A 25398-nucleotide genomic window follows, 5' to 3' on the forward strand; every position below is an offset into this window, starting at 1 on the left:
ATGCCACGCCGTATTGCTGCAGCAATTCAGGCAAAAGGAGCTGCAACTAAGTATTGATTGCCGTACATGCTGAAACTTTCCATGTTCATACTTTTCAGTTGGCCCACATTTCTAAAAAATATTTTTTGGTACTAGTCGTAACTAATATTCTAATTTTCTGAGATACTGAATTTGGGATTTTCAGTAATTGTCAGGACTAATCATCAAAATTTAAATAAATAACCATTTCAAATATATCACTATGTGTGTAATGAATTGATATAATATGTAAGTTTCACGTTCTGAATGTAATTACTGAAATAAATCAACTTTTTCATGATATTCTAATAATATGAACAGCACCTGTATATATATATATATATATATATATATATATATATATATATATATATATATATATATATATATATATATACACACACGCACGTGTGTGTGTGTGTGTGTGTGCATCGGTTGGTGTTGGTTATGGAATTTGGAGCATTTGTTGGACTGCAATGCAATGCAAACAAATTAGACTAGCATCCCAACCCTCTGGATACTGCCATGCTTCCTGCAGGAATAGCATGAGACAAGCAACGCTAGCAAGAGACCAGTAGCAATGCACACAAACTCGACTAGCATCCTCAGGACATGCTGCCGGCAAATCCAGCATTGGTCCAGTTGAAGATTAGCAGAAGGACTAACAATTAAGAACGTTGCTGAGAGTTTGGAGATTGTGAAGGTGGGAGGGGCAAAGAGGAGGAGTCCACCCCTCCCGTCTGGTTCCGCGACTGCGGGACTGAAGGAAGCATCGCCAGACATATTTCAATGTTCATCCTGCTGCTCTGCGTCAAAGGTAAGCATGTCGTCATCATATTCACGACCATATTCATGGTTTTCATTCATAACAATGAACATGTTTGTTCTTCACATGTGCATGGACAACACAAACATGCAATCCGAGTCGTCTTTCGATGCTTGTATGACGTCAACGTGAAACGCGTCTTGCAGAAAAACGGCATGACGTAGGGAATTCCCACACTTATAATTATTATGATTCATAATTACTAGTCTTCTCAACGCTACATAACACCTAGCTGTGTAATTGATAGTCCTTGGTCACGATTGACTGTCATACATGTGCACATGACAAGAACATGACGTGGGGAATCCCCACATTTATGATGATGACTATTACATATTATCTTCACACCTGTTAATGATTTTTATGGTTATGATTCTCAACAGTATTCTCATTTAATCATATGTGCTTTTACTTGATTGACAGGCATTGAAATATTTAGAAGTACTTTGGTACTATGATCGCAAATTGTATACTACCAAGCCCTTTTATGTACTACCAATACATATTTTTATACTACTATCACATATATTTACACTACCAGCACATGCTATTATAATATCACTTAAAATTGACACAATTATCACATACTTTTACACTACTTAAATTTAATCACCACATACTTTTATATCATCCAATACTTTTAGACTACCATCACATCTGTACTACCATCACATGCTTTTATACATTCATCAAATACTTTTATACTACCGCCGCATACTACCATCACATACTAGTATGTACTTATCACATACGTGCATGTACTGTAAGTATGTGACGGAAGTATGAAAACATGCAATGATAGTATATACGTATGTACTACTATCACATATTTTTATACTACATCACATGTTTGTATGTACTACTATCACATATCTGTATGTACTACAAGTACACATCACTTACTGTATGAACACATTTAATACGACATCATACGTTTTTACTACCATCACATACTTTTATATCACCGTCTCATACTTTTATACCACCATCACATACTTTTATATGCCCATCAAATACTTGATGTACTACCATACCATCACATACTTCTACACAACCACAACATACTACGATGTACTACCATCACATACTTTCACACTACATTAACATACTACCATTACATACTTTTACAGTACTACTATCAAACACTTGTATGTACTGCAAGTACACATCATTCACTGTGTGAACACATTTTAAGCTATCATCACATACTTTCACACCAACAACACATTTTTATATCATCCTATACTTTTATTCTACTGTCACATACTTTCATACTACATCACATACTTTTATACTACTATCCCTTACTTTTATATTATCATTAAATACTTTTACGTATATGATGATAGTATAACAGTACCAAAAAAGAACTGCATCACCTACTTTTATACTATCATAAACTTTTACACTATATCACATACTTTTGGGGACGGCGTGGTGCAGTGGAAGAGTGGTCGTGCGCAACCCGAGGGTCCCTGGTTCAATCCCCACCTAGTACCAACCTCGTCACGTCCGTTGTGTGCTGAGCAAGACACTTCACCCTTGCTCCTGATGGGTGCTGGTTAGCGCCTTGCATGGCAGCTCCCTCCATCAGTGTGTGAATGGGTAAATGTGGAAGTAGTGTCAAAGCGCTTTGAGTACTTTGAAGGTAGAAAAGCGCTATACAAGTACAACTCACTTATCATTTATTTATTTTATACAACCATAACATACTCTCATACTATTATCATATACTTCTATACTACCATCATATACAGTACAGACACGGTTGGAAGAGGTTGGACAGGAGTAGCAATCCCAATTCAGGTTATTAATGACAGCAAATATATTTTATAAAAGCAAAATCAAATGCAAACACTCTTAATAATCTAAAACATCAAACAAAAACTCAGCTAGCCCGCAACTACTAAGCGTGTGCGAAATAAAGACGTGTCAATTTATTTATGCGATGGCTCCTCTCGCAAGTAATTAATGACAGCCTCCACCTTCTGCAAAGTAAAAACAAACCTTAAAAACAACTTGAATATCACAGAATATTCCACAAAGTCAAATAAATTGTAGTAAACATTAGAATGGAAGTAATAACGAGAGTGATAAATCTGAGCTCTGGCCAGTAAGGGTCAGCGAAGGGAGAGGGAATTGAACCAAGCAGTTCAACTGTCTATATTACCTCTGTTACTGGAGAAATCATTTAGTGCACAAGGTGTATGTGATGATGTTGATATGAAAGTAAGTACTTTGATGGTTACTGTGACAGTACGTATATTTACTCGTGGTAGAGGAATGATATAAAGTGAGCAGAATAGGGCGTGGAATCCATTTTGCATATTTGTCTTCATTAATATGATATGCTGTTCATTAAAACGCCCACAATACTGGGAGGAGAAGATGCAAATAAACTGCACGCACAATCTGATTTATCAACACTCATCACTGGTTTGCAAGCACTATTTAGCACCTCTGAAAAGGACACGCAAACTGACAGTTACACACAGGGTTGGAGGACCTTGTGCCACAAAAACGAGGAACAGAGAATGTGTGTGTGTCAATAACTTGCATGGTCTGTCAGAAATAAAATATATCAGACATGTCATCTATACAGCAACATCCTTTCATAATTTTTTAGCTGCCTGTTGGGTGAGTCAAGGGGCTTTTTAAAACTAATACAATTGTTGCGTTTTGCTGTCTGTTGGCGTTTTTTAATGGCGTTCGTTTTTTCAGGTGGAATATATATCATTAATATGTATCTCTTATATGCAAAAAACTCCTTAAAAGGGAACTGCACTTTTTGGGGTTTCCTATCGTTCACAATACTTATGAGAGTTTGAGTTTGAGTTTATTTTGAACATGCAAGCATACAACATGATACATCACAATTTCCAGTTTTTCTTTTCAACAAGTTCGAAAAGGAGTAGGAAGAAGCACATCTTATTTAATCCAACCCTTTTCTTTTACATAACAGTTGCTAAAACTTTTTGTTCACTTTCTGTTCTCAATGTATTCACAATATACTCCATAATTAATCACAATAAAAATAAATCAATACATAATAATAATAATAATTTAATAATAATAATTGGTGGAGTAAGTCATATTTCATATGACGAGATAAGTAAGATTATTTTGAGAGTCAATGAATGGATGGATGAAATAAATTGAGAATGTTTGTTATGGTTTTTCTTCTTTGTACTTTGTAAACACTTTAAGTTTAAAGAGTTTCTTGAAGTGGATCATGTTAGTACATTGTTTGATCGCTTTGCTTAATCCATTCCATAATTTAATTCCACATACTGATATACTGAAGGTATTAAGTGTTGTACGTGCATACAAATGTTTTAAATTACATTTTTCTCCAAGATTGTATTTCTCCTTTTTTTTTTAGAATAATTGTTGTATAGTCTTGGGTAGCAGGTTATAATTTGCTTTGTGTATAATTTTAGCTGTTTGCAAATTCACTATGTCGTGGAATTTCAGTATCTTTGATTCAATAAATAAAGGGTTTGTATGTTTTTTATATCCATCATTATGCATTATTCTAACTGATCTTTTTTGTAACACTGTTAATGAATAAAGTGTTCTTTAGTAATTATTTACCCATATTTCTACACAGTTACTCAGATATGGTAACACCAGCGAGCAGTAGAGAATATGAAGTGATTTTTGGTCTAGAACATGTTTTGCTTTATTCATTATTGACTTGTTTCTCGCTACTTTATGTTTTAAATTTTTATATGAGATTTACAGTTCAATTTATCATCAATCATTATACCTAGAAATTTGGTTTCATTTACTCTTTCAATTTCTACTCCGTCTATTTGTATTTTTGTTTGACTTTCTCTTCTACTGTTACCAAATAGCATTATTTTAGTTTTACTGTGATTCAATGATAGTCTGTTTTCGTTAATTTCTTCTGTTATTATTTGTATTATCTTTTGTGTCCTCTCTCCTGAACAAAACGCTGTTGTATCATCCGCAAATAATACTAACTTTAAATCTTTTTTAACTTTACAAATGTCATTTACATAGAGATTAACTAATTTAGGTCCTGGTATTGATCTCTGAGGTACACCACAGGATATATTTAGCGTTGTAGATGTGTGTTCACCTAGTTTCAAGTATTGTTTCCTGTTCATTAGATAACTTCTTATCCAGTTTAAGACTAACCCTCTGGTGCCCTATTGTTCTAGTTTTTTGATTAAAACATTGTGATAAATTGTGTCAAATGCTTTAGTTAGATCCATAAACACTGCCGCCGAACATTTTTTTTAATCTATTGCATTGGTAATTTCTTCTGTAATTTCAATTAAAACCATTGAAGTTGGAACATTAGCTCTGTATCCATATTGGTTCTCTACAAGTATTCTTTTTTTCATTTATGAAACTCTCTAATCTGTTATTGAACAGTTTTTTAATGATTTTAGAAAATTGTGGAAGTAAAGACACAGGTCTATAATTTGTAAATTGATGTTTGTATCCAGTCTTATAAGTTGGTGCAACTTTAGCTATTTTCATTTTGTCTGGAAATGTACCAGTTTGAAATGATAGGTTACTAATTTATCTTATGACCATTAATGGTCCTAAGATCTCTTCAATAACCTTTTTTATCCTTTCCATATCAATTCCGTTGCAATCAGTTGAAGTCTTAGATTTACATTTTTTCACAATTATAACTATTTCTTCCTGTGTCACATAACTGAGGAACATGGAGTTGAGATTTCGCTCTATGGTATCATTATAGTCCTCAATTGAAACTGGGTCTGGAATCCTTTCTTCCAATTTTGGTCCAATATTTGCAAAGTAATTATTAAAGCTTTCAACTACTTCTTTTATGTTGTCATTATTTTTATTTCCGTCTAAAAAGTATTGGGGGTAATCCCTCTTAGTGCCATTTTTAATAATGCCATTGAGGATGCCCCATGTTGCTCTCATATTATTTTTGTTCGTGTCCAATAATTCACTGAAATATTATTTTCTACATGATCGTAGTATGTTTGTTAACTTGTTTTTATACATTTTGTACTTAAGTTCTGCCTCTGTAGTTCTTTGTGCTATAAATTTTCTATATAGTGTATTCTTCTTCTTACAAGCATTGTTTAATCCTTTTTTCATCCATGGTATGAGAGGCAAGAAGAAATTTTTTTCATTTTTATAGTTGTTCTCTAACTTGTAAAAATAGTTGTGTTCTCATTGTCTAGCAATGCAGCTAAGGGGAGCAATCCATTCTTTTCTCGAAATCACTTTAAAATGCATTCAAAAAACACCAACAAATACTTTATTTACGCTCTGTAACCTGTATGATAACCAAGCTGTATCGTCATTATTGTAAGAGCGAAAAATAAGGAACTATTTTTCTGACGTACTAAAACACCGGCAATTTGGCAATTCTTGTTTCCCCCCGGCTCAAAGCCTGTACGTTGGAGTTCAACCCGGTGGACGAAAGGGTAGCCTCCCTCCGCCTTCGGGTGGGGGGACGGGTCCTGACTGTTGTTTGTGCTTATGCACCAAACAGCAGTTCAGAGTACCCACCCTTTTTGGGAACACTCGAGGGAGTACTGGAAAGTGCTCCCCCGGGTGATTCCCTTGTCCTACTGGGAGACTTCAACGCTCACGTTGGCAACGACAGTGAAACCTGGAGAGGCGTGATTGGGAAGAATGGCCGCCCGGATCTGAACCCGAGTGGTGTTTTGTTATTGGACTTTTGTGCTCGTCACAGTTTGTCCATAACAAACACCATGTTCAAACATAAGGGTGTCCATATGTGCACTTGGCACCAGGACACCCTAGGCCGCAGTTCCATGATCGACTTTGTAGTTGTGTCATCGGATTTGCGGCCTCATGTTTTGGACACTCGGATGAAGAGTGCACAATCGATCACCACCTGGTGGTGAGTTGGCTGCGATGGTGGGGGAGGATGCCGGACAGACCTGGGAGGCCCAAACGCATTGTGAGGGTCTGCTGGGAACGTCTGACAGAGTCTCCTGTCAGACAAAGTTTCAATTCCCACCTCCGGAAGAACTTTGAACGTGTCACGAGGGAGGTGCTGGACATTGAGTCCGAGTGGATCATGTTCCGCACCTCTATTGTCGAGGCGGCAGATCGGAGCTGTGGCCGCAAGGTAGTTGGTGCCTGTCGGGGCGGCAATCCTAAAACCCCTTGGTGGACACCAGCGGTGAGGGATGCCGTCGAGCTGAAGAAGGAGTCCTATCGGGTCTTTTTGGCTCATAGGACTCCGGAGGCAGTGGACAGGTACCGACAGGCCAAGCGGTGTGCAGCTTCAGCGGTCGCGGAGGCAAAAACTCGGACATGGGAAGAGTTCGGGGAAGCCATGGAAAACGAATTCCGGACGGCTTCGAAGCGATTCTGGACCACCGTCCGCCGCCTCAGGAAGGGGAAGCAGTGCACTATCAACACCGTGTATGGTGCGGATGGTGTTCTGCTGACCTCGACTGCGGATGTTGTGGATAGGTGGAAGGAATACTTCGAAGACCTCCTCAATCCCACCAACACGTCTTCCTATGAGGAAACAGTGCCTGGGGAATCTGTGGTGGACTCTCCTATTTCTGGGGCTGAGGTCGCTGAGGTAGTTAAAAAGCTCCTCGGTGGCAAGGCCCCAGGGGTGGACGAGATCCGCCCGGAGTTCCTTAAGGCTCTGGATGCTGTGGGGCTGTCTTGGTTGACAAGACTTTGCAGCATCGCGTGGACTTCGGGGGTGGTACCTCTGGATTGGCAGACCGGGGTGGTGGTTCCTCTCTTTAAGAAGGGGGACCGGAGGGTGTGTTCCAACTATCGTGGGATCACACTCCTCAGCCTTCCCGGTAAGGTTTATTCAGGTGTACTGGAGAGGAGGCTACGTCGGATAGTCGAACCTCGGATTCAGGAGGAACAGTGTGGTTTTCGTCCTGGTCGTGGAACTGTGGACCAGCTCTATACTCTCGGCAGGGTTCTTGAGGGTGCATGGGAGTTTGCCCAACCAGTCTACATGTGCTTTGTGGACTTGGAGAAGGCATTCGACCGTGTCCCTCGGGAAGTCCTGTGGGGAGTGCTCAGAGAGTATGGGGTATCGGACTGTCTTATTGTGGCGGTCCGTTCCCTGTACGATCAGTGCCAGAGCTTGGTCCGCATTTCCGGCAGTAAGTCGAACACATTTCCAGTGAAGGTTGGACTCCGCCAAGGCTGTCCTTTGTCACCGATTCTGTTCATAACTTTTATAGACAGAATTTCTAGGCGCAGTCAAGGCGTTGAGGGGTTCCGGTTTGGTAACCGCAGGATTACGTCTCTGCTTTTTGCAGATGATGTGGTCCTGATGGCTTCATCTGACCGGGATCTTCAGCTCTCGCTGGATCGGTTCGCAGCCGAGTGTGAAGCGACCGGAATGAGAATCAGTACCTCCAAGTCCGAGTCCATGGTTCTCGCCCGGAAAAGGGTGGAGTGCCATCTCCGGGTTGGGGAGGAGACCCTGCCCCAAGTGGAGGAGTTCAAGTACCTAGGAGTCTTGTTCACGAGTGAGGGAAGAGTGGATCGTGAGATCGACAGGCGGATCGGTGCGGCGTCTTCAGTAATGCGGACGTTGTACCGATCCGTTGTGGTGAAGAAGGAGCTGAGCCGGAAGGCAAAGCTCTCAATTTACCGGTCGATCTACGTTCCCATCCTCACCTATGGTCCTGAGCTTTGGGTCATGACCGAAAGGATAAGATCACGGGTACAAGCGGCCGAAATGAGTTTCCTCCGCCGTGTGGCGGGGCTCTCCCTTAGAGATAGGGTGAGAAGCTCTGCCATCCGGGAGGGACTCAAAGTAAAGCCGCTGCTCCTTCACATCGAGAGGAGCCAGATGAGGTGGTTCGTGCATCTGGTCAGGATGCCACCCGAACGCCTCCCTAGGGAGGTGTTTAGGGCACGTCCAACCGGTAGGAGGCCACGGGGAAGACCCAGGACACGTTGGGAAGACTATGTCTCCCGGCTGGCTTGGGAACGCCTCGGGATCCCTCGGGAAGAGCTAGACGAAGTGGCTGGGGAGAGGGAAGTCTGGGTTTCCCTGCTTAGGCTGTTGCCCCCGCGACCCGACCTCGGATAAGCGGAAGATGATGGATGGATGGATGGACTAAAACACCGGTGTGCTATGGTATTAGCCGTGAAATAGCTATGGCGAGAAATAAGACATTTTCTATGTCAGCACCCAAATTGCGTTTCAGTTTGTAATGCAGAACACAATGTGATAGGACACCAATCTGTACTAACTGAAAAATATGAACAATCATACTAAAGTATCTGTAAAGTATTAGCCTACCTTTCATCGTTTTGTTTGAATACAACTAGCTGGACAGCGTATGCACTGTAGTTGTAATAACACACTTGACGTGCTGTGTGTATCATGATCAATAGTATATTGACTTACTCAATGGACAGTTGTTTGTTTTGTTTTCAGTTTATTTTGGGTAAGCACTCCATTTATGCCAAAATATCTGGGCTCCAAGCTCCACATTTACAGCGTCAAAGTCACGCCAACCTCACTCTCTCAGCTTGCGTCTGCTCCAACGTTTAACCCTTTCTTTTTGCTATCTTCTTTCTATAAGCAGCAGTTCATCCTCTGTATATTCCGGTTAAAAACGATAAGGTTGTGAATCCTCTTTTGTCCAAAAATTGTTGTCTTCGTTGTCTGTTACCAAGTCTGTAATGATTAGAAAACACTCACATTTGTTTTCGGAAGTAGAAATACACATTTTTTGCCACATGTTGGAAGCTCTGGAAATGGGAAAACATGGGACGGGGAAAATAGTTCCGGCAATGCTTAAAATGACCAAATTACGGTAAATATTGTACATAATACTTATTGTTATGCATGTGTCTGTTATTACATTATATATACATATAAGTATATATCCATCCATCCATTTCCTACTGCTTGTCCCTTATATATATATATATATATATATATATATATGTATATATCAATCAATCAATCAATCAATGTTTACTTATATAGCCCTAAATCACTAGTGTCTCAAAGGGCTGCACAAACCACCACGACATCCTCGGTAGGCCCACAAGGGCAAGGAAAACTCACACCCAGTGGGACATCGGTGACATATATATATATATATATATATGTATATATATATATATATATTTATATATATATATATGTATATATATATATACAAATGTGTGTATATATATATATATATATGTACATATATATATATATATATATATATATATATATATATATATATTTATACACACACACACTTGCAGTGTGTATATAAACAGTTGATGGAGGGATTTTAAGTTGTTTCAGAGGGCTTTGAAGGCTACAACGGTGACTCCCAATAACCTGCATTTTTAACGCATTTTTATCATCTTAACCACCCCCCAACTAAAAAAAAAAAGACGTGTGCTCTTGTCTCTCATAATGATTGTGAATGATAGGTACAATTCCAAAAAAAGTGCAGTTCCCCCTTGAGGTATGCATTTGTTTGGGTCTTGAGCACAGTAAGCACAGCCTCTCACTCTTGTGCACATCTGCAGCAAACCAAAAGAGTGTGTTTCATTGTGGAATCACCAGACCTCTTCTAAAATGCCCATAAGATGTGGTACATCAGCTTCTAGTTTGATAGTAAAACACCACAAATTGGAGCATGATAACATGACTGTACAGTACAGTAAATGATCGAATGCCTCCATAATGAAAGCTCTGTATACATGCAAAAACCTCATGTAAATAAGGCGGTCTCCACCAATTATGAATATCATGTGTAATGTTACTAGATCACTCTCATTACGCCCACAAATTGTACACTCAAATTTATAAATTGCACACACTGTTTAGCACATGGTATTTGGATCTTAGTAGATCAGGCCCTTAAAGTGTTGTTTTTGTTCATAAATTTGCTATTTAATGAATATTCCTAACTAATTTGTCAAATTTTAGTGTTTTGTTTATTAAATTGGTTGGGTTAATCTTTTAGTTGACCTTCAATGAATACCATGAGTGTGTGTGTAAAAAAAAAAAAAATAAAAAAAAAAAAATATATATATATATATATATTAGATTAGATTAGATTAGATAGTACTTTATTTATTCCGTCAGGAGAGTTCCTTCAGGAAAATTACAATTTTCAGCACAATCCCATTCAAGATCAGACAAACATTACAGGGAGACAGAACAGGATCGCTGACGGGTCTGCCGGCTTCCAGCGCCCCTTACAAAAAAGATGACATACAGGTAAACATGGGGGGGAGAAAAGAATAGAAGATTAAAATAAAAAAAATAAAAAAAAAAATAAAAAATCGGTTTTAGCCTGGGCCCTGTAGTGGGGGTGCAGACTGAGGCCAAGGGAAAAAAAAAAAACAACAACTCATAGCCATAGTACACATCCCTCTTACATGTGTGTAAGAGGGAAACATCAAAGAACACAGAGGACATTAAAGACATTAAAGCAGCAGATACAACCAGACACTTCTACATACAGCTATGAATAAAAAGTAAAATAAACATATACACTGTGGTGGCCTCTGCGGTGTTCCACGCCATTGACCGCTGGGGAGGAGGGAGCATGGCCAGAGACAGAAGCAGACCCAACAAAGCAACCAAGACAGCCGACTCCACTCTCGGCCAATGTCCAGTCCGAATGGATGAGCGAGGATACGTCCAAGGTGACTGAGGTGTCCGACACCTGCTCACCCAGTCGAGACACCGCGAAGCCTCTCCGTCCCAGCGCTCAGTGCTAGCTCCGCAGCCCTGTCCCCTCATCCGCACCTCCTCCAGTCCCTCCAAACAGACTCCGGTGTAGCAGAGACCCAGCAGCTGGTCTCCATGGCCAAAAGGCTCCCGGGAGGCAGATCCAAAAGTCCACAAAAAAAGCACCACAGAGGTCACAAAAGTGCCACCCCTTGTCACACAGTCCCAAAGGGTCCCGGACTAAAATGCAAAAAAATATAATAACACATGAAAACAAGAGGGAAACACAAAAGGATGACACAAGAGCACAGAGCTCCTGCCTACAGCAGCCACTACAGCAGCGCCATCTTGGAAAAAAAAAAAAAAAAAAAATAAATATATATATATATATATATATATATAGCAGTGTGATGTACTGGGGTTAGTGGTTTGACAGTAGTTTGTAGATAATATTTATATCTTATTTGTCTGCAGGGGCTGATTCAGGTGCTGTCAAGATGGTGGCACCTGGCAGTAGAGACGCAAAGAACATGCCGTGTTTAAGAACCACACGTTGCTGCCCACAGAAATTCAAACTACGATGAGAAAGTACGATGTAGGAGAAGATAGCATGGATCATCCACTTCTCCAATAAACAGCATTCTTCCTTCTGGGGATCTTCCAAAGTCTTCCCTTTCCAACATGCGCCCGTCTCTTGCCACGGCAGTCCTTCCAGCCAGGACGCGTTCCCACAACGTCCCCATTCTGGCCGTAGGGAGTCGTGAACAACTCTCAGCACCTCGAAGGCGTAGTCCTAACATCCGACAAACCCTGAGCCCAGAAAACCTTCGGACACTGGCTGAAAGAGGAGGGTCTTGTGTCGACAATGTGTCTATGATCAGCGGTCCCATTGGACTTTCACGTGCCAATAGCGACACAGATCTGATTAGCTCTCAGAGCAGGTCCTCACTGACGGCATCCACTCTGGAGTACACTTTGAACCGTGGCCAGAACCTCGTCATATCCTGGGATATCAAGGAGGAAGTGGATGCTACAGACTGGATTGGACTGTACCATATTGGTAAGGTACCTTCTTTGCTGTTCCAAGTATTGTGATACTTTTGTCATGTCTGTGTATTTGTTGTTCAAGGGTTTTGTCACAAATGAGTGATTTTTATTCATCATTTAAAGCGCTTTTATGGGTAGAGCAACTATCCATTAGAATGAAATGATTTGGTTTAGCAGCCTGATGTTTGTGATTGACTTGTGTGTTCAGTACACAAAGCAGACCTACCACAGAAAATTAATGTTCCAGATGTATAAATATTTTGACAATGCTGTTCTCTGTGATGTGAAATAGGACTACAGTAAGACCCAGACATTATTGTCTATTGTTATTCCAAACACACAACAACCAATCCTGAACCAGCAGAAGGTCAGGAGGCTCTGAGCTGAGCATTGATTGGAGATCTCCAAGCAGAGGTTATGCTGGGTGAGCACCAATAATATCTATTTTGCGCTTTCAACAACTGGTGAGGTAGGCTGAGAGGTGAACCCCAAATAACTTGCCCTCTCTGTCGATGTAGAGACACAGCTCTGTTCTATTGTCTCCTTTGAAATTCAATATCAGCTTCTTGGTTTTGTTTGTGTTTAGGGTCAGCTTGTTATTATTCCGCCATCTGCATCCTTAACAATATTTCTGTCCTCCAGGTTTGTGAGGGCCGTGATGATGGCATCCTTTTTTAACTGTGTGCTCTTTAGGATAATTTTGTGTGGATCAAGGTCAGCAAGGATTGTGGCCATGATGCGGGCTGGGATAATTGTTTTCATAGCATAGATTCTCATCAGGAAGTTTATGGCAGAGATGACTTCAGGTTGGTGCTCGCGCCTCTTCATCCTCTTAATAAGAGACATGTCGGTGGTTCCATCAAGTCCTGTGAATTTTCCACTGCTACAGATGTCGAATTTCACATCGACTTGGTACTTTTATGGACCGCATTTTGTATTTATTGTCGTTTAAAGCATGTTTGTCCATTTTGTGTTGAGCTGTTTAAAAAGGTATAATGTTTAAAACACATTTCATTTAAGCATATTATTTGTACAGTGTTAAAACCTGGAAATTATCTGTCAAGGGTACATTTATTAGTGAAGAAAATGCAAATTTATCTGCGATTCATTTTGAATTAACTATGAACAATGCGATTAATAACGATTAATTTTGAGTTAACTATGAACATAATGCAATGGTTTGAAATACATACATCCGATAGCCGATATTAACTTTAGAGATATGAATACATCGTTTGGCAAGCCGCTTGATCGATCTATATTTAGTATGGATCGGTCGATGTCCAGTTGGAATGTCACAACCAGAGTTGGGTTGTAGCGCATTCTGAAAATAGTTCATAGTAATAGCTTAAATGTAACATACTGTTTACTTTACTTGAGTATTTTTGTGAAGAAGAAACTGTACTTTTACGCCGTTACATTGAGTTTCATTCCGACTGTTAGATCTATTTGTATTATAATTATTTCATGATATATCGATTAAGATTTGCAAAGACAAGTTTATTTTGTCAGAAAGCTTTTGTCCGGCAGGCACTGTCACATGACTCTGTTTTGCCAATCCAACGTAAACTTTAGAGACGTTTGACTTTATTTTACCAATCAAACGGATCCTCGCGGCAGGGATCCAGCCCGAACGGGAAACAAGACATAGTAAATTGTAAGGATGTAATGACAAATGGTAACAATGATGACGGCGGCAGAATTCCCGACGGTTAGTATTGCCCTTTTGAATTAAAATGACCTAAGAAAGAGAGATTGATAACTGCACTTTGATAAACTCACGGCGGACTGACTGGTGTCAGGTCGCTAGCTTAAATGTTAACATGAAAACAGAGGACATACGTCTTTATGTTATGGTTGCTGAGAGGGAGGTGATGGCAACAGACACCAGGGGGTTTAAGTTTAAAGAATTATTATATATATAGAGCATATATATACATATATGTAGAAAAATAACAAAACAATAATAATATAAACTAAGGAAACGGAGTGTGAACTAGATCCAAAAGTATATAGGGTGTGAGGCTACGTGTGTAGTTAGCTGAGGTTTGTGTTACCAAATATTGTTGAGAGCGAAGGAACACGGAAGTCCTTGGGGCAGGCAAATGATCCAGGGCAGGAGAGAAGCGTCAGAGTCCTGGTGCAAGCCAGGAGTCAAGAATCAGAAGTGCGAAGGAGGCAGGGAAGAGTCCAGAGGGAGAACCAGGGAAAAGTGAGAAGCACAGCTCACTTTCAAGACGACTGAGGGTACTGCGGGAACGACACGAGAAAATGCACACTGAAAACATGGAGGGGAAAACAGACAGAGTGCAAGGTTGCATCAAGCATCAGATGATCGCTTACTGTACGCCAACAGAAGACTTCATTCCGGCACGGCATGGCAGGTTGTGCGGACTTATGAAGGCAGCTCGTTCATCCCAGGCAGGTGCGCTGATTGCAGAAGGCCCGTGGGCGTGGCCCGAGTTGCTCTCACTGGAGCGCACAGATGGATGAGCGGTGGTGGCAGTTTTAGCCGTAACACTTTCCCCGTTAAAAACAACATACCCCAACCCAAACCTAACACATTACTGTCTGAGCAACTAAGTTATTCAGTTGTGCACATTGAACCTACAAGCTCTCTGGGAACGGAATTATAATGATCAAACTTTCCTCAGAAGAAAAGACACGGAGGTGTTTTATGGTTTTTTTGATTGATTGATTGATACTTTTATTAGTAGATTGCACAGTTCAGTACATATTTCGTACAATTGACCACAATATGGTAACACCCGAATAAGTTTTCAAATTGTTTAAGTCGGGGTCCACGATAATCAATTCATGGGGCGTTCATGTACTGCTGAACACAGTAGGACAACTTACACCAGAAGTAATTAATCATTCTAATAGACTTTATTTATCACAACCTTTTCATTTTAATGTACAGACCAATATTTACAAGACATCAAAATAAGATACAACAACAAAAATAAACACTTCAGTGAGGAATAAGAAACTCAAGACACGCACAATGTTGGCTTTTCCATCAGTGTGTCTATTTCCATCCATCCATTTCCTACCGCTTATTCCCTTTTGGTCGCGGGGGGCGCTGGTCCCCATCTCAGCTACAATCGGGCGGAAGGCAGTGTACACCCTGAACAGGTCGCCACCTCATCGCAGGAGTGTGTCTATTTATTTTAGTTATATTTATATCCTCCCTGAGCTGCCACCTTACCGTGGTAGAGGAGTTTGCGTGTCCCAATGATCCTAGGAGCTATGTTGTCCGGGGGCTTTAAGCTCTCTGGTAGGGTCTCCCAAGGCAAACTGGTCCTAGGTCTCACCAGACAAAGAGCAGCTCGAAGACCTCTATGATGAACAAGAACAAAGGACTCAGATTTCCCTCGCCCGGACGCAAGTCACCGGGTCTCCCTCTGGAGCCAGGCCCGGAGGTGGGGCACGATGGCGAGCGCCTGGTGGCCAGGCCTGTTCCCATTGGGCCCGGCCGGGCAAAGCCCGAAGAGGCAACGTGGGTCACCCCTCCATTGGGCTCACCACCCAAAGCAGGGGGCATAGAGATAGGGTGCACTGTTAGCTGGGCGGCTGCCGAAGGCAGGACACTTGGCGGTCCGATCCTCAACTACAGAAGCTAGCTCTTGGGACGTGGAACGTCACATCACTGGGGGGGAAGGAGCCTGAGCTAGTGCGCGAAGTAGAAAAAGTCCGGCTGGATGCAGTCGGACTCACTTCGACGCACAGCAAGGGCTCTGGAACCACTTCTCTCGAGAGGGGATGGACTCTCTTCCACTCTGGCGTTGCCGGCAGTGAGAGGCGAAAAGCTGAGGTGGCAATTCTTGTTGGCCCCCCGGCTCAAAGCCTACACGGAGTTCAACCCGGTGGACGAAAGGGTAGCCTCCCTCAGCCTTCGGGTGGGGGGGCCGGATCTTGACTGTTGTTTGTGCTTACGCACCAAACAGCAGTTCAGAGTACCCACCCTTTTTGGTACACTCGAGGGAGTACTGGAGAGTGTTCCCCTGGGTGATTTCCTTGTTCTGCTGGGGGACTTCAACGCTCATGTTGGCAACGACAGTGAAACCTGGAGAGGCGTGATTGGGAAGAATGGCCGCCCGGATCTGAACCCGAGTGGTGTTTTGTTATTGGACTTTTGTGCTCGTCACAGTTTGTCCATAACAAACACCATGTTCAAACATAAGGGTGTCCATATGTGCACCCAAGGCCGCAGTTCCATGATCGACTTTGTAGTTGTGTCATCGGATTTGCGGCCTTATGTTTTGGACACTCGGGTGAAGAGAGGGGCGGAGCTTTCTACCGATCACCACCTGGTGGTGAGTTGGCTGCGATGGTGGGGGAGGATGCCGGACAGACCTGGCAGGCCCAAACGCATTGTGAGGGTCTGCTGGGAACGTCTGACAGAGTCTCCTGTCAGAGAGAGTTTCAATTCCCACCTCCGGAAGAACTTTGAACATGTCACGAGGGAGGTGCTGGACATTGAGTCCGAGTGGACCATGTTCCGTACCTCTATTGTTGAGGCGGCTGATTGGAGCTGTTGCCGCAAGGTAGTTGGTGCCCGTCGGGGCGGTAATCCTAGAACCCATTGGTGGACACCAGCGGTGAGGGATGCCGTCAAGCTGAAGAAGGATTCCTATCTGGTTCTTTTGGCTCATAGGACTCCGGAGGCAGTGGACAGGTACCGACAGACCAAGCGGTGTGCAGCTTCAGCGGTCACGGAGGCAAAAACTCGGACATGGGAGGAGTTTGGGGAAGCCATAGAAAACGACTTCCGGACGGCTTCGAAGCGATTCTGGACCACCATCTGCCGCCTCAGGAAGGGGAAGCAGTACACTGTCAACACCGTGTATGGTGCGGATGGTGATCTGCTGACCTCAACAGTGGATGTTGTGGATAGGTGGAAGGTATACTTCGAATACCTCTTCAATCCCACCAACACGTATCACTATGAGGAAGCAGTGCCTGGGGAATCTGTGGTGCGCTCTCCTATATCTGGGGCTGAGGTTGCCGAGGTAGTTAAAAAGCGCCTCGGTGGCAAAGCCCCAGGGCTGGATGAGAACCGCCTGGAGTTCCTTAAGGCTCTGGATGCTGTGGGGCTGTCTTGGTTGACAAGACTCTGCAGCATCGCGTGGACATCAGGGGCGGTACCTCTGGTTTGGCAGACCGGGGTGGTTGTCCTTCTCTTTAAGAAGGGGGACCGGAAGGTGTGTTCCAACTATCGTGGGATCACACTCCTCAGCCTCCCTGGTAAGGTTTATTCAGGTGTGCTGGAGAGGAGGCTACGCCGGATAGTCAAACCTCGGATTCAGGAGGAACAGGTTTTCATCCTGATCTTGGAACTGTGGACTAGCTCTATACTCTCGGCAGGGTTCTTGAGGGTTCATGGGAGTTTGCCCAACCAGTCTACATGTGCTTTGTGGACTTGGAGAAGGCATTCGACCGTGTCCCTCGGGAAGTCCTGTGGGGAGTGCTTAGAGAGTATGGGGTATCGGACTGTCTTATTGTGGCGGTCCGCTCACTGTACGATCAGTGTCAGAGGTTGGTCCGCATTGCCGGCAGTAAGTCGGACACGTTTCCAGTGAAGGTTGGACTCCGCCAAAGCTGCCCTTTGTCACCGATTCTGTTCATAACTTTTATGGACAGAATATCTAGGCGCAGTCAAGGCGTTGAAGGGTTCCGGTTTGCTGGCCGTGGGATTAGGTCTCTGCTTTTTGCAGATGATGTGGTCCTGATGGCTTCATCTGGCCGGGATCTTCAGCTCTCACTGGAGCGGTTCGCAGCCAAGTGTGAAGCGACCGGAATGAGAATCAGCACCTCCATGATTCTCGCCCAGAAAAGGGTGGAGTGCTATCTCCAGGTTGGGGAGGGGACCCTGCCCCAAGTGGAGGAGTTCAAGTACCTAGGAGTCTTGTTTAGGAGTGCGGGAAGAGTGGATCGTAAGATCGACAGGCGGATTGGCGTGGCGTTTTCAGTAATGCGGACGTTGTACCGATCCGTTGTGGTGAAGAAGGAGCTGAGCCGGAAGGCAAACCTCTCAATTTACCGGTCGATCTACGTTCCCATCCTCACTTATGGTCATAAGATATGGGTCATGACCGAAAGGATAAGATCACGGGTACAAGCGGCCGAAATGAGTTTCCTCCGCTGGGTGGTGGAGCTCTCCCTTAGAGATAGGGTGAGAAGCTCTCTCATCCGGGAGGAACTCAAAGTAAAGCCGCAACTCCTCCACATCGAGAGGAGCCAGATTAGGTGGTTCGGGCATCTGGTCAGGATGCCACCCGAACGCCTCCAGAGGGAAGTGTTTAGGGCACGTCCAACCGGTAGCAAGCCACGGGGAAGACCCAGGACACGTTGGGAAGACTACGTCTCCTGGCTGGCCTAGGAACACCTCGGGATCCCTCGGGAAGAGCTAGACGAAGTGGCTGGAAAGAGGGAAGTCTGGGCTTCCCTGCTTAGGCTGCTGCCCCCGCGACCCGGCCTGGGATAAGCGGAAGAAGATGGATGGATGGATGGATATATTTAAAAAGCGTTTTGAGAACATTCCACAATACTGCAATAATTTTCGTCATGATATCTGTGATTTGAAATTCTTATATCGTTACAGCCCTGCTGTATTGTTACACACTTCTTTCAATGTGTCTTCTCCACCTGGAAGAAAAAGAAGACATGGGGACATTTTACTTTAGCAACCGCAGACAACAAGATTTGTTGTAAACCCTGTGGCTTGATTTTCGCTCGTGAAAATACAACCAAATTGAAGAGCCGTTTGCAGGCTAATCATCACGACATCTATACAACAGTGAGTAGGCCTAAACTAATATTTCCAAATTACTCATACAGTAGAGAAAGAGCAAGACTGCTTTTTCAACCACTACTTTTGTATTACCCAAAGGCAAGCTTGCCTGCCAATTTAGAATGAAATTAGTTTGTCTCTTCAAAAATGCTTAATTTCAGCTAAAATAATACCACACAATAAGGTTAGTGTGAAATGTACTTATTGAAATATTCATGGAATGAGGTCTTGTTGTGAATTTAGTGTTTGAGATGGTCTGCAATAAGAAATGTATTAATAAAAGTGCTTTCACGACAACTTCAAAGACGCGTTGTCTCTCATACTTTATGTTTTAGTCAGCAAAATTCACTCTAATTTTAGACCATTATAATTTTGAAGAATTTAGTCAACTAAAAATTGATTAAACAAAATACATTTACATGACTAAAATGTGGCTAATATTAAAATACGTTTTCGTTAAAAGCCTATGACGAAAACTAAAAAAAAAAAAAAAAAACAATGTCCAAATTATCACTGGCCGGTGGTATTGCCTACCTGTTTAAGAAGTGTCAGAATGTTCCCAAAATAAGAGGCCTTCATTGATGTCCGACTTTAATGGATACCTCTCAAAATACCACAATTTATCTCACCACATGAATTGCTGGAGAAATACTATATAGAAACACATTTATGCATGAATAGTATTGAATCACCTCACCAGTGTGCAAAACAAGTCATTTTCTGCCGCATTTAAATATCAATAAACCTGCATCAGCAATTAAAATATATCATATGTGGTACTGTCAAAATTAAAATGCAAAAAACATATTAAATGTGAAAAATAAAGAAATACAATATGTGAACTCACAATTTGTAGCAGCATATAGACTCCGTATAAGCTAGTGGTACCGCTCGTTGTCGATTGGAAGTGGCGGGCATTTCCCCATTTCGTCGCCGGGACAGCTGAGCTAGCTTGCAGGGTTGGCACATCGTCTCTCAAGAGGTAGTTTCTCTTTAAATATCCTTCTTGAAAATGGTCATGCAAATATATATCTGCCACCAAAATAAATGTATTGTTCTCCTTCTTTGTGGGTTAAAAAAGTGAGAATCTGTGATTTCTCTGCTAGCCCGGTATGGCTATGACGTAACACTTCCTGCTTTATCTATCCATCCATTTCCTACCGCTTTTTTCCATTTGGGGTTGCGGGGGTGCCGGAGCTTATCTCAGCTGCATTCGGGCGGAAGGCGGGGTACACCCTGAACAAGTCGCCACCTCATTACAGGGCCAACACAGATAGACAGACAACATTCACACTCACATTCTCACACTAGAGCCAATTTAGTGTTGCCAATCAACCTATCCCCAGGTGCATGTCTTTGGAAATTGGAGGAAGCCGTAGTACACGGAGGGAACCCACGCAGTCACAGGGTGAACATGCAAACTCCACACAGAAACATCCTGAGCTCGGGATTACACCCAGGACTACCCAGGACCTTTGTATTGTGTGCTGCCCACTTCCTGCTTTCGTAAATTGAAATTGCAACTTGTGATTGGATACTTACTTTACAGTGACACGTGGGTATCCAATCGCAGTCTCGTTCACATCAGGCTACCTAGATAGGCTACTGTCAACGACTTGTGATCTGATTGGCTATCGCAACTGTCTATCTACTGTATTTGTTCTCAAATTCATCCACTAACGATCCCGGGTGTCTTGCTCTGCTGATCTGCATAGCCCCGCTGCGGTTCAAACCAGTGAGTGTCCAATCACAGGACGCATAAATATCACGTTCAATGTGAGGCCAGCTAGAAGGCCTTTCTGACAACAACTCATGATCTGATTGGCTATTGCAGTTATCTATCAACTGTATGTGCACGTTTACTTACAGTGCACTGATGCCCGCATTGTTGATTCTGAAGGCCCCGGGCAGATTTCGTACAGCATAGCAACATAAGCGAGCTGAATTTTGATTGGATAACAACGCTAACCTAAAAACAACTGCACTGGAAGGAGCATAATATTAAATGAAGAGAATATCAATCAATCAATCAATGTTTACTTATATAGCCCTAAATCACTAGTGTCTCAAAGGGCTGCACAAACCACTACGACATCCTCGGTAGGCCCACATAAGGGCAAGGAAAACTCACACCCAGTGGGATATCGGTGACAATAATGACCCAGTGGGACGTCGGTGACAATGATGACTATGAGAACCTTGGAGAGGAGGAAAGCAATGGATGTCGAGCGGGTCTAACATGATACTGTGAAAGTTCAATCCATAATGGATCCAACACAGTCGCGAGAGTCCAGTCCAAAGCGTGGCGCAGTGGGAGAGTGGCCGTGCGCAACCCGAGGGTCACGGGTTCAAATCCCACCTAGAACCAACCTCGTCACGTCCGTTGTGTCCTGAGCAAGACACTTCACCCTTGCTCCTGATGGGTGCTGGTTGCCGCCTTGCATGGCAGCTCCCTCCATCAGTGTGTGAATGTGTGTGTGAATGGGTAAATGTGGAAGTAGTGTCAAAGCGCTTTGAGTACCTTGAAGGTAGAAAAGCGTTATACAAGTACAACCCATTTATCATTTATCCAACACAGCAGCGAGAGTCCCGTTCACAGGAAACCATCCCAAGCAGAGGCGGATCAGCAGCGCAGAGATGTCCCCAGCCGATACACAGGCAAGCAGTACATGGCCACCGGATCGGACCGGACCCCCTCCACAAGGGAGAGTGGGACATAGAAGAAAAAGAATAGAAACGGCAGATCAACTGGTCTAAAAAGGGAGTCTATTTAAAGGCTAGAGTATACAAATGAGTTTTAAGGTGAGACTTAAATGCTTCTACTGAGGTGACATCTCGAACTGTTACCGGGAGGGCATTCCAGAGTACTGGACCCCGAACGGAAAACGCTCTATAGCCCGCAGACTTTTTTTGGGCTTTGGGAATCACTAATAAGCCAGAGTCCGTTGAACGCAGATTTCTTACCGGGACATATGGTACAATACAATCGGCAAGATAGGATGGAGCTAGACCGTGTAGTAATTTATACGTAAGTAGTAAAACCTTAAATCACATCTTAAGTGTACAGGAAGCCAGTGCAGGTGAGCCAGTACAGGCGTAATGTGACCAAATTTTCTTGTTCTTGTCAAAAGTCTAGCAGCCTTATTTTGTACCAACTGTAATCTTTTAATGCTAAACATGGGGAGACCCGAAAATAGTACGTTACAGTAATCGAGACGAGACGTAACAAACGCATGGATAATGATCTCAGCGTCTTTAGTGGACAGAATGGAGCGAATTTTAGCGATATTACGGAGATGAAAGAAGGCCGTTTTAGTAACGCTTTTAATGTGTGCCTCAAAGGAGAGAGTTGGGTCGAAGATAATGACCAGATTCTTTACCGTGTCGCCTTGTTTAATTGTTTGGTTGTCAAATGTTAGAGTTATATTATTAAATAAAGTTCGGTGTCTAGCAGGACCGATAATCAGCATTTCCGTTTTTTTGGCGTTGAGTTGCAAAAAGTTAGCGGACATCCATTGTTTAATTTCATTAAGACACGCCTCCAGCTGACTACAATCAGCTTTAGGGGCATGTAGAGTTGGGTGTCATCAGCATAACAGTGAAAGCTAACACCGTATTTGCGTATGATGTCACCTAGCGGCAGCATGTAGATGCTGAAGAGTGCAGGGCCAAGGACCGAACCCTGGGGAACTCCACACGTTACCTTAACGAGGTCACATTGTTATGGGAGACACACTGCATCCTATCAGTAAGATAAGAGTTAAACCAAGACAGGGCTAAGTCTGACATACCAATTCGTGTTTTGATACGTTCTAATAAAATATTATGATCGACAGTATCGAAAGCAGCGCTAAGATCGAGGAGCAGCAACATAGATGACGCATCAGAATCCATCGTTAGCAATAGATCATTAGTCATTTTTACGAGGGCTGTCTCCGTGGAGTGATTTGCCCTGAAACCTGATTGAAAGGTTTCACATAGATTGTTAGACGGTAAGTGTTCATTTAACTGCTCCGCAACAATTTTTTCGAGGATTTTTGAAATAAAGGGAAGGTGAGACACCGGTCGGTAGTTTACCATGAGGTCAGGATCGAGGTTAGGTCTTTTAGGAAGAGGATGAATAACCGCTTTTTTGAATGCTAGGGGAACAGTGCCCGAGGAAGGTGATAAGTTTATAATATTTAGCACTGATGGACCTAAAAATACAAAGAGCTCCTTGATCAGTTTCCCAGGAAGAGGGTCAAGTAAACATGTTGTTTGTTTTATTCCATTTACACGTTGTAACAATTCCTCTAATGTTATTTCCTCAAAACGAGAGAAAGTATTTTGGAGGGCAGTATCCGCCGTATATACCATCGTATCAGTGTTAATAGAACCCCGTTGTAGCTGGGAATATGAATACTTTTAGATATTTAGGGAATGTAAATGAAAAATTACTTTATTTTTAATTATGATCATATTTTCTGGTTATGTTAGGCCAACAGAGAAGGCCTTGCTGGCCCTGACGGCCCACCACTGCTAAAATATGACAATTTATTAATGTGACAAGACACCAGCACATCCCAGGTGTTTGAGACAACTGGTAAGTCGAAAACTCCTATAACATTTGACTAAAATATCAATTAATCAATCAATGTTTATTTATATAGCCCTAAATCACAAGTGCCTCAAAGGGCTGCACAAACCACAACGACATCTTTGGTAGGGCACACATAAGGGCAAGGAAAAACTCACCCCGGTGGGACGTCGACCATGATGACTATGAGAAACCTTGGAGAGGACCACATATGTGGGTAAACCCCCCCCACACTCCACCCCCCCAGGGGACAGAAAGCAATGGATGTCGAGCGGATCTAACATGATATTGTGAAAGTCCAATCCATAGTGGATCTTACGTAACCGTCAGAATCAAGTCCAAAGTGGATCCAATATAGTAGTGAGAGTCCCATCCAAAGAGGAGCCAGCAGGGAACCATTCCAAGCAGAGGCGGATCAGCAGCGCAGAGATGTCCCCAACCGATGCACAGGCGAGCGGTTCATCTTGGGTCCCGACTCTGGACGAGTGGTCCATCCTGGGTACCGACTTCGGACAGCCAGCACTTCATCCATGGCCTCCGGACCGGACCCCCTCCACAAGGGAGGGGGGGACATAGGAGAAAAAAGAAAAGAAACGGCAGATCAACTGGTCTAAAAAGGGGGTTTATTTAAAGGCTAGAGCAGGGGTGGGCATTACGTCGATCGCGATCGACTGGTCGATCTCGGAGGGTGTGTCAGTCGATCTCAAGCCAGGCATTAAAAAATATACATAAAAATGAGCAATCATCAATCATACCAAGACTTCACTTTCGTCAGTTGTTTGACATTCTCGGCACCCGAGGATCTTGTGAGATGACGCTGGCTGCTGCGAGCTCATATTTAAGAAAAAAATCACTAACAGGGCGGACGCAGTCAAACACATTTTATTTCTAGAGACTCCGTACCTACTGTCAAAACTCTAAAGACCGACTGCACAGTTCCTGTCTTCACCATAAAAGACCTGTTTCATCCTGCCTGTGCTAACAAAATAAGAGTCTCAGAAAGCTAGCGTGCACAAGCTAGCAAGCTACGGAGTTTCAATCAATCAATCAATCAATGTTTACTTATATAGCCCTAAATCACTAGTGTCTCAAAGGGCTGCACAAACCACCACGACATCCTCGGTAGGCCCACATAAGGGCAAGGAAAACTCACACCCAGTGGGACATTGGTGACAATAATGACCCAGTGGGACGTCGGTGACAATGATGACTATGAGAACCTTAGAGAGGAGGAAAGCAATGGATGTCGAGCGGATCTAACATGATACTGTGAAAGTTCAATCCACAATGGATACAACACAGTCGCGAGAGTCCAGTCCAAAGAGGATCCACGACACAGCAGCGAGAGTCCCGTTCACAGCGGAGCCAGCAAGAAACCATCCCAAGCGTAGGCGGACCTGCAGCGCAGAGATGTCCCCAGCCGATACACAGGCGAGCAGTACATGGCCACCGGATCG

At 43.1% G+C, this 25398-nt stretch overlaps 1 protein-coding gene across 4 annotated transcripts in view; it reads left to right on the forward strand.

Moving 5' to 3' along the window:
- The first annotated feature begins 710 nt into the window (after positions 1–710).
- The window catches only part of hecw2a (HECT, C2 and WW domain containing E3 ubiquitin protein ligase 2a), a 263018-nt gene continuing 238330 nt past the window's right edge, over positions 711–25398 (forward strand). For all 4 annotated transcript variants that reach the window (XM_061918718.1, XM_061918719.1, XM_061918721.1 and 1 more), the window contains exons 1-2: positions 711–835; positions 11997–12582. In XM_061918718.1, the coding sequence (XP_061774702.1) occupies positions 12204–12582 (379 nt within the window). In that variant the 5' untranslated portion in view covers positions 711–835; positions 11997–12203. The remainder of the gene's footprint in view (positions 836–11996; positions 12583–25398) is intronic.

This window comes from Nerophis ophidion, linkage group LG13 (genome assembly GCF_033978795.1).
Source record: "Nerophis ophidion isolate RoL-2023_Sa linkage group LG13, RoL_Noph_v1.0, whole genome shotgun sequence".
Classification (NCBI taxonomy): Eukaryota; Metazoa; Chordata; class Actinopteri; order Syngnathiformes; family Syngnathidae; genus Nerophis; species Nerophis ophidion.